General features: G+C 43.6%; 2 protein-coding genes across 4 annotated transcripts in view; one reads left to right on the top strand and one right to left on the bottom strand.

The window, feature by feature from the left end:
• LOC309794927 (zinc finger protein 677-like) overlaps positions 1-5816 on the bottom strand; it is a 43321-nt gene extending 37505 nt beyond the window's left edge. For 2 of the 3 annotated variants that reach the window (XM_082606874.1, XM_082606875.1), the window contains exons 1-2: positions 4374-5816; positions 2840-4132 (exon numbers count right to left, since the gene is read on the bottom strand). In XM_082606874.1, the coding sequence (XP_082463000.1) occupies positions 2840-3509 (670 nt within the window). In that variant the 5' untranslated portion in view covers positions 3510-4132; positions 4374-5816. The remainder of the gene's footprint in view (positions 1-2839; positions 4133-4373) is intronic. The other variant, XM_082606876.1, reaches the window with a different exon arrangement.
• LOC309794915 (uncharacterized protein) overlaps positions 1-14862 on the top strand; it is a 385639-nt gene that overhangs the window by 51142 nt on the left and 319635 nt on the right. The window lies entirely within an intron of this gene.

The raw sequence follows: 14862 nt of genomic DNA, 5'->3' as shown, positions 1-14862 counted from the left end.
GACTCCACGCTTCCACTGCAGGGGGTGTGGGTTCTATCCCTGGTCAGGGAACTAAGATCCCACACGCCACATGGTGTGGCCAAAAAATTAAAAAAAAAAAAAAAAATCCAGCCCATCCTTCAACATCTGCACAGAAAGGACAAAGGGAATTAGAGGGGAGCATCTACTTAGCTGGAGCCTTCAGCTCAGAGCTCACTAATTTAGCAAATCACTTAAGGGAAGAAAGCAGCTACTGAATGTTAAACTAGTTAAACTAGGTTTTGAATGTTAAAGGATTATCAACAGCCTTAACCACACACATAGTGAAATACTGTAAAGTTATTTCCCTGGAAATTTAAAAAATATCCAGGGACTTCCCTGGTAGTCCAGTGGCTAACACTCTGTGCTCCCAATGCAGGGAGCCCGGGTTCGATCCCTGGTCAGCGAACTAGATCCCACATGCCGCAACTAAGAGTTTGCACACCACAACTAAAGATCCCATGTGCTGCAACTAAGACCAGACGCAGCCAAATAAGTAAATATTTTTAAAAATATAACCAATGGGTTCTGAGATTAAGTTAAAACAAGTGTGAGGATACATTAAATTTAGAAAAGGATGGCATGAGCCACAGTAGAAAGGGGGAGAGGAAAATAGTACTGTTAATAATAGCCATTTTAAAAAGCACCATGTGGTGACAGAAATTCTTCCCCCATTTTTTGAAAACTAAGAGGAGGACCTGGAATTGACTGAGCTAAGTCTCTGCCGCCCGGATCAACAGGGATTGTGAATGGAGTTACCATCTGATGCAATAATTGGGAGCAAATCTGGGGGCCAGCCCATCTCCAGGGCTCCCTGCTGGAGCGACACTGAACAATTTGTCCCGAGGGTGATGGGAAACCATAAGAGGATTTAATGGCAAGAGATGACACAATCAAACTATGATTTACCCCCGATACAGAGAGAGAGAAAGACAAGCTGAGAAAAAGGTATGCCTCTGTCTCTGGGCCTATGCCCCTGCCTCTTTCTTTAAGTGTTTTTTCATAATTGTTGGTAGACCAGAACATGTTTCAAATTTCAGTTATAACCGGGCAAACTGGTCTTCTCTGTCTTCTCCATGTCACAGGTGGGTACACTGAGGCTCGGAGGGGGAGTCATATTACCAAGTTACCCTGAAGAAATCTGAGTTAGGTGAGCAGAACTGGGTAGAGGTGGCAGCCTGGATAGGTTTAGGTAGAAAGGGTTTAAATGTCCTAATTCCAGATTACCTTTCGTATTCCTGAGCAAGAGAAGCTTCTGTTTCATGGGTTTAATCAAATTCAAGCACTTAACTCCTCTTTTCCAGAAGATATTACAGTCAAAAACTATGAAATTACAAATAGTTATTCCTCCAGAAAAACAAGAAAGAGGGTCACCCGTGGAGATGAGCCCTGACAATCTCTTCATCATGAACACGTGGGTTCTGTGGGAACAAAGTTTCACATCAATCTAGAAAAGGCTGGAACCTGGGACCCTTGACTACAGTGCCTGCACCTGGACAAATGTGTCCTGAACCCAGAATACAAAGAAACCATAAGGCACTAAAACTAACTGCAAACATGCACAGCTTGGGCAAACAGCTGATGAACAATAAGAAACAAAAAGGCCAAAACCCAACTGCCACTTCTGAGGCGCTGAGAGCCAAAGCAGGGTCCTGCGCATGGTCCCTGCACCCGGCACCACCAAGGGGGTGGGCGGACCACCCAAGCTACACGTCTGGCCCGACCCACCGAACTGCCTCTACCTTCACCCCCTTTAAGGGACCAGCTCGCACCACACCCCCCCATCAGGGGGCGAGCAAGGGCACCTGTTTCTTGTTCTCGCTCACGAGTCCCAATAAAGCTTTGCCTGAATTCTTCGTCTGGCCTGTTACCAATTTCTACTGATTAGAGTCCAAGAGCCCAGCTCAGTAACAAATCCAGCCCATCAGTTAACAGCTGCACAGAAAGGACAAAGAGGACTTGGGGGACAATCTACTTAGTTGGACACTTAAACTCAGAGCTCACTAATTGAGCAGATCACTTAAGGGAAGAAAGAAGCTACTGAATATTAAACTAACTGGTTAAACTAGGTTTTGAGTGTTAGAAGGTGATCAACATCCTTACCACATGCATAGTGAAGTTATCTACCACATATCAGAGAACAGTCCCAATACAGAATACAGCAGAAAGCATATAAACCTCATAATCTGAACAATGAAATTTAGAGTGAAAGTAATTTGGACATTTAAAACATACCCAATCGCTTCTGAGATTAAAGGTAAAACAAGTGTGAGGATACATCAACTGTCACGACTCAATGAGCCATCAAAGAAAGGGGGTGGGGCTTCCCTGGTGGCGCAGTGGCTGAGAGTCCGCCTGCCGATACAGGGGACACGGGTTCGTGCCCCGGTCCGGGAAGATCCCACATGCCGCGGAGCCGCTGGGCCCGTAAGGCATGGCCGCTGAGCCTGCGCGTCCGGAGCCTGTGCTCCGCAGCGGGAGAGCCCACAACAGTGAAAGGCCCGTGTACCGGAAAAAAAAAAAAAAAAAAAAGAGCGGGGGATGGCAACAGTACTGAGTGGGGGTGGGGAGGGGAGGGGAGCCGGGAGTCACACCAAGGTTTGAGAAAGGGAGTCAGAGTAGGAAAACGTCGCTGCAGGAGGTCAGTGTCTCTACGGACCGAAAGCAGAAAGTTGGGGCCGGCACCTGCCTCAGAGCGATTTAAACCGGAACCGGACCCACACTCCCAGGACCGAACCGAGTCTTCTGCCGACGCCGCGAGAGGCGAAAGGGGCGGACTCAGAGCGAGAGCGACGACCGCGTTCAGGGGGTTTTAACTTACCGGGAGACCCCCGAAAACGAGGTGTGGAGAAGCGGGGCCTGAAATTGCATAGCGCCGTTAGTTTCGGACCGAAAAACCGAGACTCACTCGCGAGAGCGCGCCCCTCGTTCCGGGTCTGCACCTCAAATGCGCGTGCGCAAGGAGGCAGGTCAAGGGCGGGGCCACTAACGGGCGCGTCCAAGGACGTTCCGGTGGGTGGAAGTGGTGGCTGATGGCTGGGCGCAGCCTGTGGACGCCGGGTGTAGCCTTCGAACCCGCCCTTGGGAGATTCTGGTCTGTTCCTCTTCCCTCCGGAGAGGCTCTGCTTCTCTACTTTGGATCCTTTGAAGTGGTCTGGTGTCCTTTGGAGCCAGGCTAGGTGCAGAAGCGGAGAGTTGAGAACCGTCGGCGAGCAAAGACGAGGATCCTCTGAGCAGCGAGGCGCTGAGAGCTCTGGGACGGGGGGAGGGGGCGGGGCTCGAGGTTGTGGGCGTGGTCTGATCCGGGAACTTCTGAGACCCCAGGCAGTTAACACGTTCTTATTAAGCGAAAGCCTGAGTTTTAGAGTAGGTGATGGAAACTGGACTGTGACAGGAAAGGCAAAATTGTGCCTTGCGGAATGTGCCATTTTTGCACTCACTTCCCTGCAGAGCATAATTTTCACTTCTGTTCCCCATTCACTTGGAGGCATCAAAAATCACTGAGGAAAATTTTCAACCCCAAACCTGTCATTGTCTGAGGGGCTCTGTTGGAGGCTGTGAGCAAGTAACTGGCTACACAGTCAGGTGCTTGAGCATCAAGCCTTATTGAATAATTCAACCGTATTTTTTTTCCTCCTTCATGTTGTCTTTTTTTTTTAACATCTTTATTGGAGCATAATTGTTTTATAATAGTGTGTTTCAACCATATTTTATTTTTTACCCTTTGACCTTTATCTTGCTATAGGATGTGATGAATAAGACCCTTTCTTATTGTGATAGGAATTTCCATTTCCCGAATATTAATGTCTCCACTGTAGGTTTTGCTACTTATTAACTTTTCATGTGCACTTTAGCATATTTCTGAATTTTTAACTTCATTGGTCTACCAGTCATGAATAAACATGTCTCCTATGGACATCCACTTTCTTTTGGCTTCTCTTTTGTGGCTATTCTTACTTGTTCTTTATTCCATAAGATTTTCCGATAACATCACTAGCTTCAGAAACTGAGTGTCTATTGTTCAAATTTTCAAAATTAACATACATTATCTTTTGAATTTTCCTTGGTGTCATTATATAGTGACAACGTTGGACTTCAGTCTAATTCTGTAACTCTGGAAAACAGCAAAGGTAAAAGGATTCCTTTCCCCTTTTAACAGCTTACTTACTAAGAACCACTCTTCCCCATTAGTTTCAATGAGACTTACGTTGGCCCCTTTGTTTCCTTAGGAACCATCCAGATACAGACCCTCCAAAATCCCACCCTTTGCCTTGTCAACGATTACTGAATTGTTTGTCCTCATTGATCACTCGGAACAATGCTTGTAAACATGATTTAAGCAACATTTACTTAACGTTTTTCTCCTCTCCCAAGGCCCCTGAATTTTGGACCACTCTTGAGCACTGTAATTCAGAAGAAGCCTGTTGCCACACCATCCACTCCCAAGAGTAGGTGACTTAAGGGTGAAACGTTCCCTGATCAACTGTGCGTCATGCCACCTGCTCATTTATTCTGCATATGGGATTTTTTTCCTAGACTTCTTTAGCCCTCAGTATAAATGAAGAGTTCTTTTCTGTCTGGTGTTGAGACTTTTCAGATTTTGTGGTTGCAGCACTCTCTCTACTGTCATAATCCTTTGGAATAAAATCTCTCTTTACCTAAATTTGACAGTGGTGAATATTTTAGTTGTTCCATCTGTGCTCAAAAATGTATACTCTTGGGCTTCCCTGGTGGCGCAGTGGTTGAGAGTCCGCTTGCCGATGCAGGGGACGCGGGGTCGTGCCCCGGTCTGGGAAGATCCCACGTGCCGCGGTGCAGCTGGGCCCGAGAGCCATGGCCGCTGGGCCTGCGCGTCCGGAGCCTGTGCTCCGCAGTGGGAGAGGCCACAACAGTGAGAAGCCCGCGTACCGCAAAAAAAGAAAAAAAAAAAGCCATAGATTTAATTGAGGAAAATATGTGTTAAAACAAATGTGATACCATTAAACACCTATGACAACGGCCAAAATCCAGAATATGGAAAACACCAAATATTAGAAATGATGTGGAACAGCAAAAACTTTCATTCATTACTGATGAAAATGCCAAATGGTATAGCCACTTTGTAAGAGTTTGTGGTTTCTTACAAAACTAACATAATCTTAAATATGATCTAGCAATCACACCACTTGTTATTTACACAAATGAGCCAAAAACTTCTCTACATGCAAAAACATGTACATAAAATGGAACGAATAATCCTAAAATTTGTATGGAACCAAAAAGACACCAAATAGCCAAAGCAACCTTGAAAAAGAATAAAAAAGGTGAAGGCATCACATTCCCTGATTTCAAATGATGTTACAAAGTATCGTAATTAAAACAGCATGCTATTGGCCTTAAAACAGACACATAAGTCAATGGAAGAGAATAGAAAGCCCAGAAATAAACCCACGCACAAGCAATCAATAAATTCACAACAAAGGAGCCAAGAATATGCAAGAGGGAAAGGACAGTGTCATCAATAATTAGTATTGAGAAAACTGAAAGGCACATACAAAAGAATGAAACTGGACCACTATCTTACACCATATGCATACATTAACTCAAAACAGAATAAAGACTTGAATGTAATACCTGCAAAAAAAACTTCTAGAAGAAAACAAAGCTCCTTGATATCTTGTCAATGATTTTTTAGATCTGAAATCAAAAGTAAAGGCAAAAGAAACAAAAATAAGCAAGTAGGTCTACATCAATCTAAGAAGTTTGTGGACAGCGATGGAATCTATCAACAAAATGCAAAGGCAACCTAAAGGCTGGGAGAAAATATCTGCAAATCATATATTTGATAAGGGACTTAATATCTAAAATGTATAAAGAACTCACAACTCAACAATAAAAACAACAAAAATTCTGATTAAAAATTAGGCAGAAGATCTGAACAGACTTTCTTCCAAAGAAATCATACAGATGGCCAACAGATACATGAAAAGATGCTGAACTTTATTCATCATCAGGGGAATGAAAATTAAAACCACAATGAGATATCACCTCACAATTCTTAGAATAACATTTAAAATATATATATATATATATATATATATATATATATATATATAAGAAATAACAAGTGCTGGCAAGGATGCAGAGAAAAGGGAACAATTGTGCTCCATTAGTGGGAATGTAAATCGGTGCAGACACCATGGAAAATAATACAGATGTTCCTCAAATAAATAAAACAGAACTAACATAATATCCAGCAATTCCACTTCTGGGTATTTACATGAAGAAAATGAAAACACTATCTTAAAAAGATATATGCATCTCCCTGTTCATTGCAGCATTTAAAAAAAAATATTTATTTGGCTGCGCCAGGTCTTAGGTGCAGCACGCGGGATCTTTATTGCGGCATGCGGGATCTTTAGTTGTGAGCATGCGGGCTCCTTTAGTTGCGGCATGCAGACTCCTTTAGTTGCAGCATGCAGGATCTAGTTCCCTGACCAGGGATTGAACCCAGGTCACCTGCATTGGGAGCACTGAGTCTTAACCACTGGACCACCAGGAAGTCCCACTGCAGCATTATTTACAACAGATGAGTAAACAACCTAAGTGTCCATAAAAAAAGAAATGGATAAAGAAACTGTGAGATGTGTATCTATACACAATGTAATATTATTCAGCCATTAAAAAGAATGAAATCTTGGGATTCCCTGGTGGTGCAGTGGTTGAGAGTCCACCTGCCGATGCAGGGGACACGGGTTCGTGCCCCGGTCCGGGAAGATCCCACATGCCACGGAGCGGCTGGGCCCGTGAGCCGTGGCCGCTGAGCCTGCGCATCCGGAGCCTGTGCTCCGCAACGGGAGAGGCCACAACAGTGAGAGGCCCGCGTACCGCAAAAAAAAAAAAAAAAAAAAGAATGAAATCTTGCCATGTGTGACAACATGAAGGGCATTATGCTACCTGAAGTGACATGCAGAAAGACAAAAACCTTATGATTTCTCTTACATGTGTAATCTTAAAAAACAACAACAACAACCACCTAAAGACACAGAACAGATTTGTAGTTAACTAAGGCGCGGGGTGGGGAGGTTGGGAAAAATGGATAAAGGGGATCAAACAGTTTTTAAAAAGTTGTCCATATGCTGCTTTCTATTTTCTGTACCCTAGGAATTCAATAAACATTTATAATAAATGATGCATTTTTGTTTGTTTTTTACAGAAAAGTTAATTACAGATATCAACAACCAGTGCTGTATTTAAAGCAAACTACATCTAATTTTTGAATTTTCACTTTTTGGCATTATCCACATCATGAATTTTCCTACTAAATGCATCCTGGTAACAAGCCAGGATGGACAAAAAAGAAACAAATACACTTTAGCTCCACTTTATTAGACAGATATTAGGAAAAGGATCAACTAAGACACTATCATCTTCCCAAAGGATTAAGTCAATGTAAGGTGGCTTTCCTGTCAAATGAGGTGACACTGTGCCCCCTAGACCAAGGTTTCTGGGAGTGAAACATTTTTACCTTGGTCAAAATAGGTCTTATATGTTGAAAATTACTTTTGTAAACAGGAAATGTAAAACCAAGATGAATGTGGCCAGTAGAGAGTAGCCATGGCGGGATCTAAGGAGAGCAGCATGGGTGTTGTGACCAACACGATTATTTCTGCAAACACAGTTCTCAGAGGCTGCAGGTAAGGTTGATATTAGTTGAAACGAAAGCACTCCCAAGTGGGCCTAAGCACCTTTCATCCCAGAAAATTAAGACTGAGGAATTCTTATGGCTAACCTGAAGGCCTCCCAGTCATGAAAATCCATTTTGGGACTGTTAACTGTGGATACTACAGAAACCTAGTATACAAAAAAAAATCTAAATAAATAATATCTCCTGCAGCCTTTAAACCTCTGCCCCCTAAAAGTGAACAGGAAACACAGAATATAAAAAATACTTGCCAACCATATATATATATATATATATGTATATATATCTGACAAGGCACTTACATTTAGAAGATATAAAGAACTTTTTACACTCAACAGAAAGTCAAATAGCCCAATTTTAAAATGGGCAAAGGATCTGAGCAGATATTTCTCCAAAGAATATAGAAAAATATCCAATAAACACACAAAAAACAGATGTTTAATGTAATTATTCAATAGGGAAATGCAAATCAAAACCAGAATGAGATACACCTCCATACCCCTTAAGTGGCTGTAATCAAAGAGACAATAACAAGTGTTGGTGAAGATGTAGAGACACTGAAAAATTCATACACTCACTCCTGGTGGAAACATCACATGGTGCAGCTGCTTTGGAAAACAGTCTGGGGGTTTCTCAAAAGATTAAACAGAAAATTACCACATAACTAAGCAACTGCACTTTGGGAGGGAGGGAGAGATGAGTAGGTAGCGCAGAGGATTTTTACATACTGAAATGACCGTTTATGGTGCTATTATGCTACACACAGGTCAGTAGACGTGTGTCCAAACCTACAGAATATACAACAGCAAGAGTGAACTCTAACATAAATATGGGCTTTGACATGTTAATTTGTGTCAATACAGGTTCATCAGTGATAACAAACATACCACTCTCGAGTGGGATGGTGATCACTGGGGAGGGCCCGCATGTCTGGGGTAGAAAATGCACAGAAACTCTCTATAACTTCCATTCAATTTTTCTGTGAACCTAAAACTCCTTTAAAAAAATAGTCTATTAAAAGAAGGTGGGGCTTCCCTGGTGGCACAGTGGTTGAGAGTCCACCTGCCGATGCAGGGGACACAGGTTCGTATCCCGGTCCAGGAAGATCCCACATGCCGCAGAGGAGCTAGGCCCATGAGCCATGGCTGCTGAGCCTGCACTTCCGGAGCCTGTGTTCCGCAACGGGAGAGGCCACAACAGTGAGAGGCCCGCGTACCGAAAAAAAAAAAAAAAAAATGGTGTATGTGTTCATAGCAGGTACTAATATGAAACAGAGTAAAAGGAATAACTCAGACTAGTTTTTCAAAATTTTCTAGAGGTTATACAGCTTTTGGGGAAAGAAATGTTAAGTCATAAACACTCAAGAAAGAAATCCTGTAAAATATAAAAAGAGATATTTATTCATGAATCCACAGCCTCAAATTAGGTATTAGGTATAAAACAAACAACACTAAGATACCATAGAGCTTCCCTGATGGCACAGTGATTAAGAATCTACCTGCCAATGCAGGGGACACGAGTTCGAGCCCCAGTCTGGGAAGATCCCACATGCCATGGAGCAACTAAGCCCGTGTCCCACAACTACTGAGCCTGCACTCTAGAGCCTGTAAGCTACAACTACAGAGCCTGTGTGCCAACTAGTAAAGCATGCACCTAGAGCCCATGCTCCGCAACAAGAGAAGCCACCGCGACGAGAAGCCCACGCACCACAATGAAGAGTAGTGCACTGCAACGAAGAGTAGTGCCCACTCACCGCAACCAGAGAAAAGCCCGCATGCAGCAACAAAGACCCAACACAGCCAAAAATAAAATACGTAAAATAAATAAATTATTTTAAAAAAGAATATCATAAAAAATATGGAACTAATGATTGAATAAAGAAAATGAAGGTCATTTATAACAATGAAATTTACAAGATGAAAGTTATCAGTGGCTTGAACAAAACAAATAACAATAGAGTTTTAAAACGTCAGCATCGGGCCTCCCTGGTGGCGCAGTGGTTGAGAGTCCGCCTGCCGATGCAGGGGATACGGGTTCGTGCCCCAGTCTGGGAGGATCCCATATGCCGCGGAGCGGCTGGGCCCGTGAGCTATGGCCGCTGGGCCTGCGCGTCCGGAGCCTGTGCTCCGCAACGGGAGAGGCCACAACAGTGAGAGGCCCGCATACCGCAAAAAGAAAAAAAAAAAAAAAAAAAAAAAAAACGTCAGCATCGACCACAACTAGAAACAAGAAAATTATGAAATGAAAAAGCTCACCAGTACAGGCAAACATACAGTAAATGTAGGAAATCACCCACACACAAAGCTAGTACGGAGGCAAAAAGACAAAAGTAGTAAAATCAGCTATATCCAAAATAAGCAGTTAAGGGATACACAAAAAAACAATTAGATGTAAAATATGCTATCAGGGACTTCCCTGGTGGCGCAGTGGCTAAGAATTCACCTGCCAATGCAGGGGACACAGGTTCAAGCCCTGGTCCAGGAAGATCCCACATACCGTGGAGCAACTAAGCCCATGCAGCACAACTACTGAGCCTGCACTCTAGAGCCCATGAGCCACAACTACTGAGCCTGCATGCCACAAGTACTGAAGCCCATGCGCCTAGAGCCTGTGCTCCGCAACAAGAGAAGCCACCGCAATGAGAAGCCCGCACACCTCAGCGAAGAGTAGCCCCCCCTCACTGCACCTAGAGAAAGCTCACGCACAGCAACGAAGACCCAATGCAGCCAAAAGTCAATAAATAAAAATAATATAAAAATATATACATGGTATCGAAAACAGTAATCATGAGGAGTGGAGTATAAATGCAGGGTTATTAAAATGCATTTGAAATTAAGAGATCAGCAACTTAAAACAATCACGTACATGGAGACTGCTATACAAAAACCTCATGGTGATTGCAAACCAAAAATCTATAATAGATAATACACACAAAAAAGTAAAAGGGGGCTTCCCTGGTGGCGCAGTGGTTGAGAGTCCGCCTGCCGATGCAGGAGACACGGGTTCGTGCCCCGGTCCGGGAAGATCCCACACGCCGCGGAGCGGCTGGGCCCGTGAGCCATGGCCGCTGAGCTTGCACGTCCGGAGCCTGTGCTCCGGCAACCGGAGAGGCCACAACAGTGAGAGGCCCACGTACGGCAAAAAAAAAAAAAAGTAAAAGGAATCCAAATATAACACTAAAGATAGTCATCAAATTGCAGAACAGAAGAAGAAAGGGAAAAAATGACCCACAAAGACAAATCCAAAATAATTAATAAAACAGCAGTAAGAATATACATATCGATAATTACCTCAAATGTAATTGGAATAAATGCTCCAACTAAAAGAGATAAAGTGCATGAATGGATACAAAAACAAGACCTGTATATATGCTACCCACAAGAGACTCACTTTAGATCTAGAGAAACTCAGAGACTGAAAGCGAGGGGATGGAAAAATGTATTCCATACAAATGGAAATCAAAAGAAAGCCAGAATCTCAATACTTATATCAGACAAAATAGACTTTAAAATAAAGACTGTTAAAAAAGACAAAAAAAGGACATGAGATGATAATCAAGGGATCAATCCTAGAAGATATAACAATTACATATGCACCCAACATAGGAGTACCTAAATATGTAAGGCAAATATTAACAGACATAAAAGAAGAAATCGACAGTAACACAATAACAGTAGAGGACTTCAACACCCCACTTACATCAATGGACAGATCATGCAGACAGAAAATCAGTCAGGAAACACAGGCCTTAAATAACGCATTAGACTAAATGGACTTAACTGATACAGAAAGAGCTCTCCATCCAAAAGCAGCAGAAGAGACACTCTTTTTAAGTATGCATGGAACATTCCCCACGGATAGATCACAAGCCAGTCCAAAAAACAAGCCTTGGTGAATTTAAAGAGGCTGACTTCATATTAAGCATCTTTTCTAACCACAACACTGAGACTAGAAATCGACTGCAAGGAAAAAAACTGCAAACAACGCAGACATGGAGGCTAAACAATATGCTGCTGAACAACCAATGGATCACTGAAGAAATCAAAGAGGAAATTAAAAATACCTAGAGGAAAATGAGAACAAAAACACGATGATCCAAAACCTATGGGACACAGTAAAAGCAGTTCCAAGAGGGAAGTTTATAGCAATACAAGCTTACCTCAGGACAGAAGACAAATCTCAAACAACCTAAACTTATACCTGAAGTAACTAGAGAAAGAAAAAGAAACAAAAAGAAAACTTAGTAGAAGGAAAGAAATAATAAAAATCAGGGGAGAAATAAATAAGATGGAGACTAAAAAAACAAGAGAAAAGAGAAGGAACCAAGATGATGGAATAGAAGGATGTGGAGCTCACCTCCTACCACAAATACATCAAAAACACATCTACATGTGGAACAAGTCTCACAGAATAGCTAATGAATGCTGGCAGAAGATCTCAGACAACCAAAATTGCAAAAAAGGGACTTCCCTGGCAGTCCAGTGGTTAAGACTCTGCGCTTCCACTGCAGGGGGCACGGGTTCTAGCCCTGGTCAGGGAACTAAGATCCCACAAGCCGCATGCCGCACGTGCTGGCCAAAAAAAAAAAAAATTGCAAGAAAGATCATCAAGTAACCAGGTGGGATGAAAAGAAAGAAAAAAAGAAAAGAAGGAATCAGAACAGCACCTGCAACCCTGGGAGGGAGATGTGAAAGAGGAAATGTTCCCTCACCCTGCTGGGAACCCTGCTGACCGGGATATCAGCTGGGACAGACAGTCAGCTTCAGAGGCTCAGGGGGGAGTGCACCAACCAGCCTGTGGCAGGCAGAACAAAGCCAGCAGTGACGATCCATGCCACCTCACTGCATTCCCCAGGCCAAGATGCACGTCTGCTGGTGCACGAGGTGAGGTGACTGGGTGCTGAAACTTGAGCTTCAGAAGACAGACCCAGGGAGTGGACTGCGGTTGGCTGCACGGAGACAGACTGAAGGGACTGGAGTGTGGTACGTGCCGCAACTGGGGGTGTATACAGACGGCACCCGGGCCCGCCATAGCAGTGCACTGTTAACGGGTGCGTGAAGGGGCGGCGCGGGGCCGCTGCCACAGCGGCCTAACTCTTGGCAAGCTCACAGCAGGTGCAACGCCACCTCGATGAGCCCTCGGAGCACGGAAGCACCAGCGCGGTACCCACGTGCAGAGGCAAGGCTGAAATCAGAGCCGAGCCCCAGGGGCCACGTGATTTAGGAAACAGGACTGAAATCTGAGCCCACTCTCTGCAACTATGCAATCCGCAGATTTACTCTGCAGCTGCAGCCCCGCCAGTTTTGTAAACTCAGCGACTGCGGGACACCCAAGAGCATTACGGGTGCTCCCGTGGCTGGAAGAGGTCCAGCGTTAGCCGCTTGGGCTTTGTGGGCGCGCGCATGGAGAGGCAGGGCTGAGGCCTAGGCTACTTCTGTACGTCCTGCACTGGGTCCAGAAGGGCGACTACCGTGGTACTGGCACATGACTTTAGTGGATCTGCACTTACAGATCTTCGCTGGTGACTTTATGAACACAGAGCCTGAGGGTCACCAGGGCCAACTGCTGGCGTTCACACGGCTGAGGTGGGGCCGAGGGAAATGCCAGCAACAGTGTGCTCTGTGAACCCAAACAACGGGTGACAGGCAGCACCACAGAGCACACTCGTCAGTGGGCAGCTGCGGCGGAGGAACACTCAGCGGCTCCTCTCCCAGCAGCAGTGCTCCAGTCTGGCCTACCTCACACTGAAGCTCAGAGACAGACATGGGAGCTTCTACTTCAACAACTGGGGAGCACCCTGCCCCCAAGAGGGCTGAGACGAACGCAGAGCAAAGAGGAGGTCCTGCTCAATATCCAGTGCAGGCTCTGGTCCCCACAGCGCCAGTCACACCACCTATCAAGGGGGTAATAAACAGCACACACTGAAGACAGATGCGGCAGGCATCCACACGAAAATCAGCCTTTGCACCAAAAACATTACACTCACGCAGGCTACACAAGGATGCTCTCACAGAAAAACAGCCCTCCAAGGTCACGGTCTTGATACATAACTTACCTCCTAAAATCACAGGGTGAGAGAAATATATGTAAAATGAAGAATCAGAGGAACCACTCCCAACTCCAGATCAAGAGAATTCCCCTCAAAGAACAAACAATGAAACCAACCTCTCCACTGTAACAGGCTCCAAATTCAAAAAGAAGATGATAAAAATATGGAAGGAATTAAGAAAGGCTATCGACACAAATGCAGATTACTGTAAAATGTAACTAGAAACTATAAAGAGGAACCAAGTAAAGTTAGAATATTCATTTGCCAAGATGAAAGCTGAGGTAAAGGCAATAAAGAGCAAAATGAGTAACGCAGAAGAATGAATAAGTGACCTGGATGATAGAATAATGGAAATCATCCAACCAGCAGAGCAGAAAGACAAATGAAAAAAAAATGAAAGCAATATATGAGGCCTATGGGATAATATAATGCATGCCAATATCTGCGTAATAGGGATCCCAGAAGGAAAAGAGAAAAGGGGATCGAAAATGTATTTGAAAAAAGAGATGAAACAGACACTAAAAAAAAAAAAAAATAGAAAAGATCAATGAAACTAAAAGCTAGTTCTTTGAAAACATGGACAAAATTGATAAACCTTTAACCAGGACTCATAAAGAAAAAAAGAGAGAGGGCACAAATAAATAAAATCAGAAATGAAAAAGGAGAAGTTACAAATGACACCACAGACATACAAAGAATCATAAGAGACTACTACAAACAACTATATGCCAATGAAGTGGACAACCTAGAAGAAATGGACTAATTCTTAGATAAAATCTCCCAAAACTGAACCAGGAAGAAATAGAAAATATGAACAGTCCAGCTACCAGTAATGAAACGGAATCAGTAATTTAAAAACTCCCAAAGTTAGAAAAGATACATGCACCCCAGTGTTCACTGCAGCACTATATACAATAGCCAAGACATGGAAGCTACCTAAAGGTCCATCACCAGATGAATGTATAAAGAAAATGTGGTGTATATATACAATGGTACATGATGCAGCGATAAAAAGGAACAAAATAATGCCATCTGTAGCAACATGGATGGACTTAGAATTATCATACTAAGTGAAGTAAGACATAGATAAATATCATATGATATTGCTTAT

The sequence above is a fragment of the Mesoplodon mirus genome (assembly GCF_964341445.2).
Source record: "Mesoplodon mirus genome assembly, chromosome: 19".
Taxonomy (NCBI): Eukaryota; Metazoa; Chordata; class Mammalia; order Artiodactyla; family Ziphiidae; genus Mesoplodon; species Mesoplodon mirus.
Note: the sequence above shows the minus strand (reverse complement) of the source record. Positions and strands in the feature narration are given on the sequence as shown.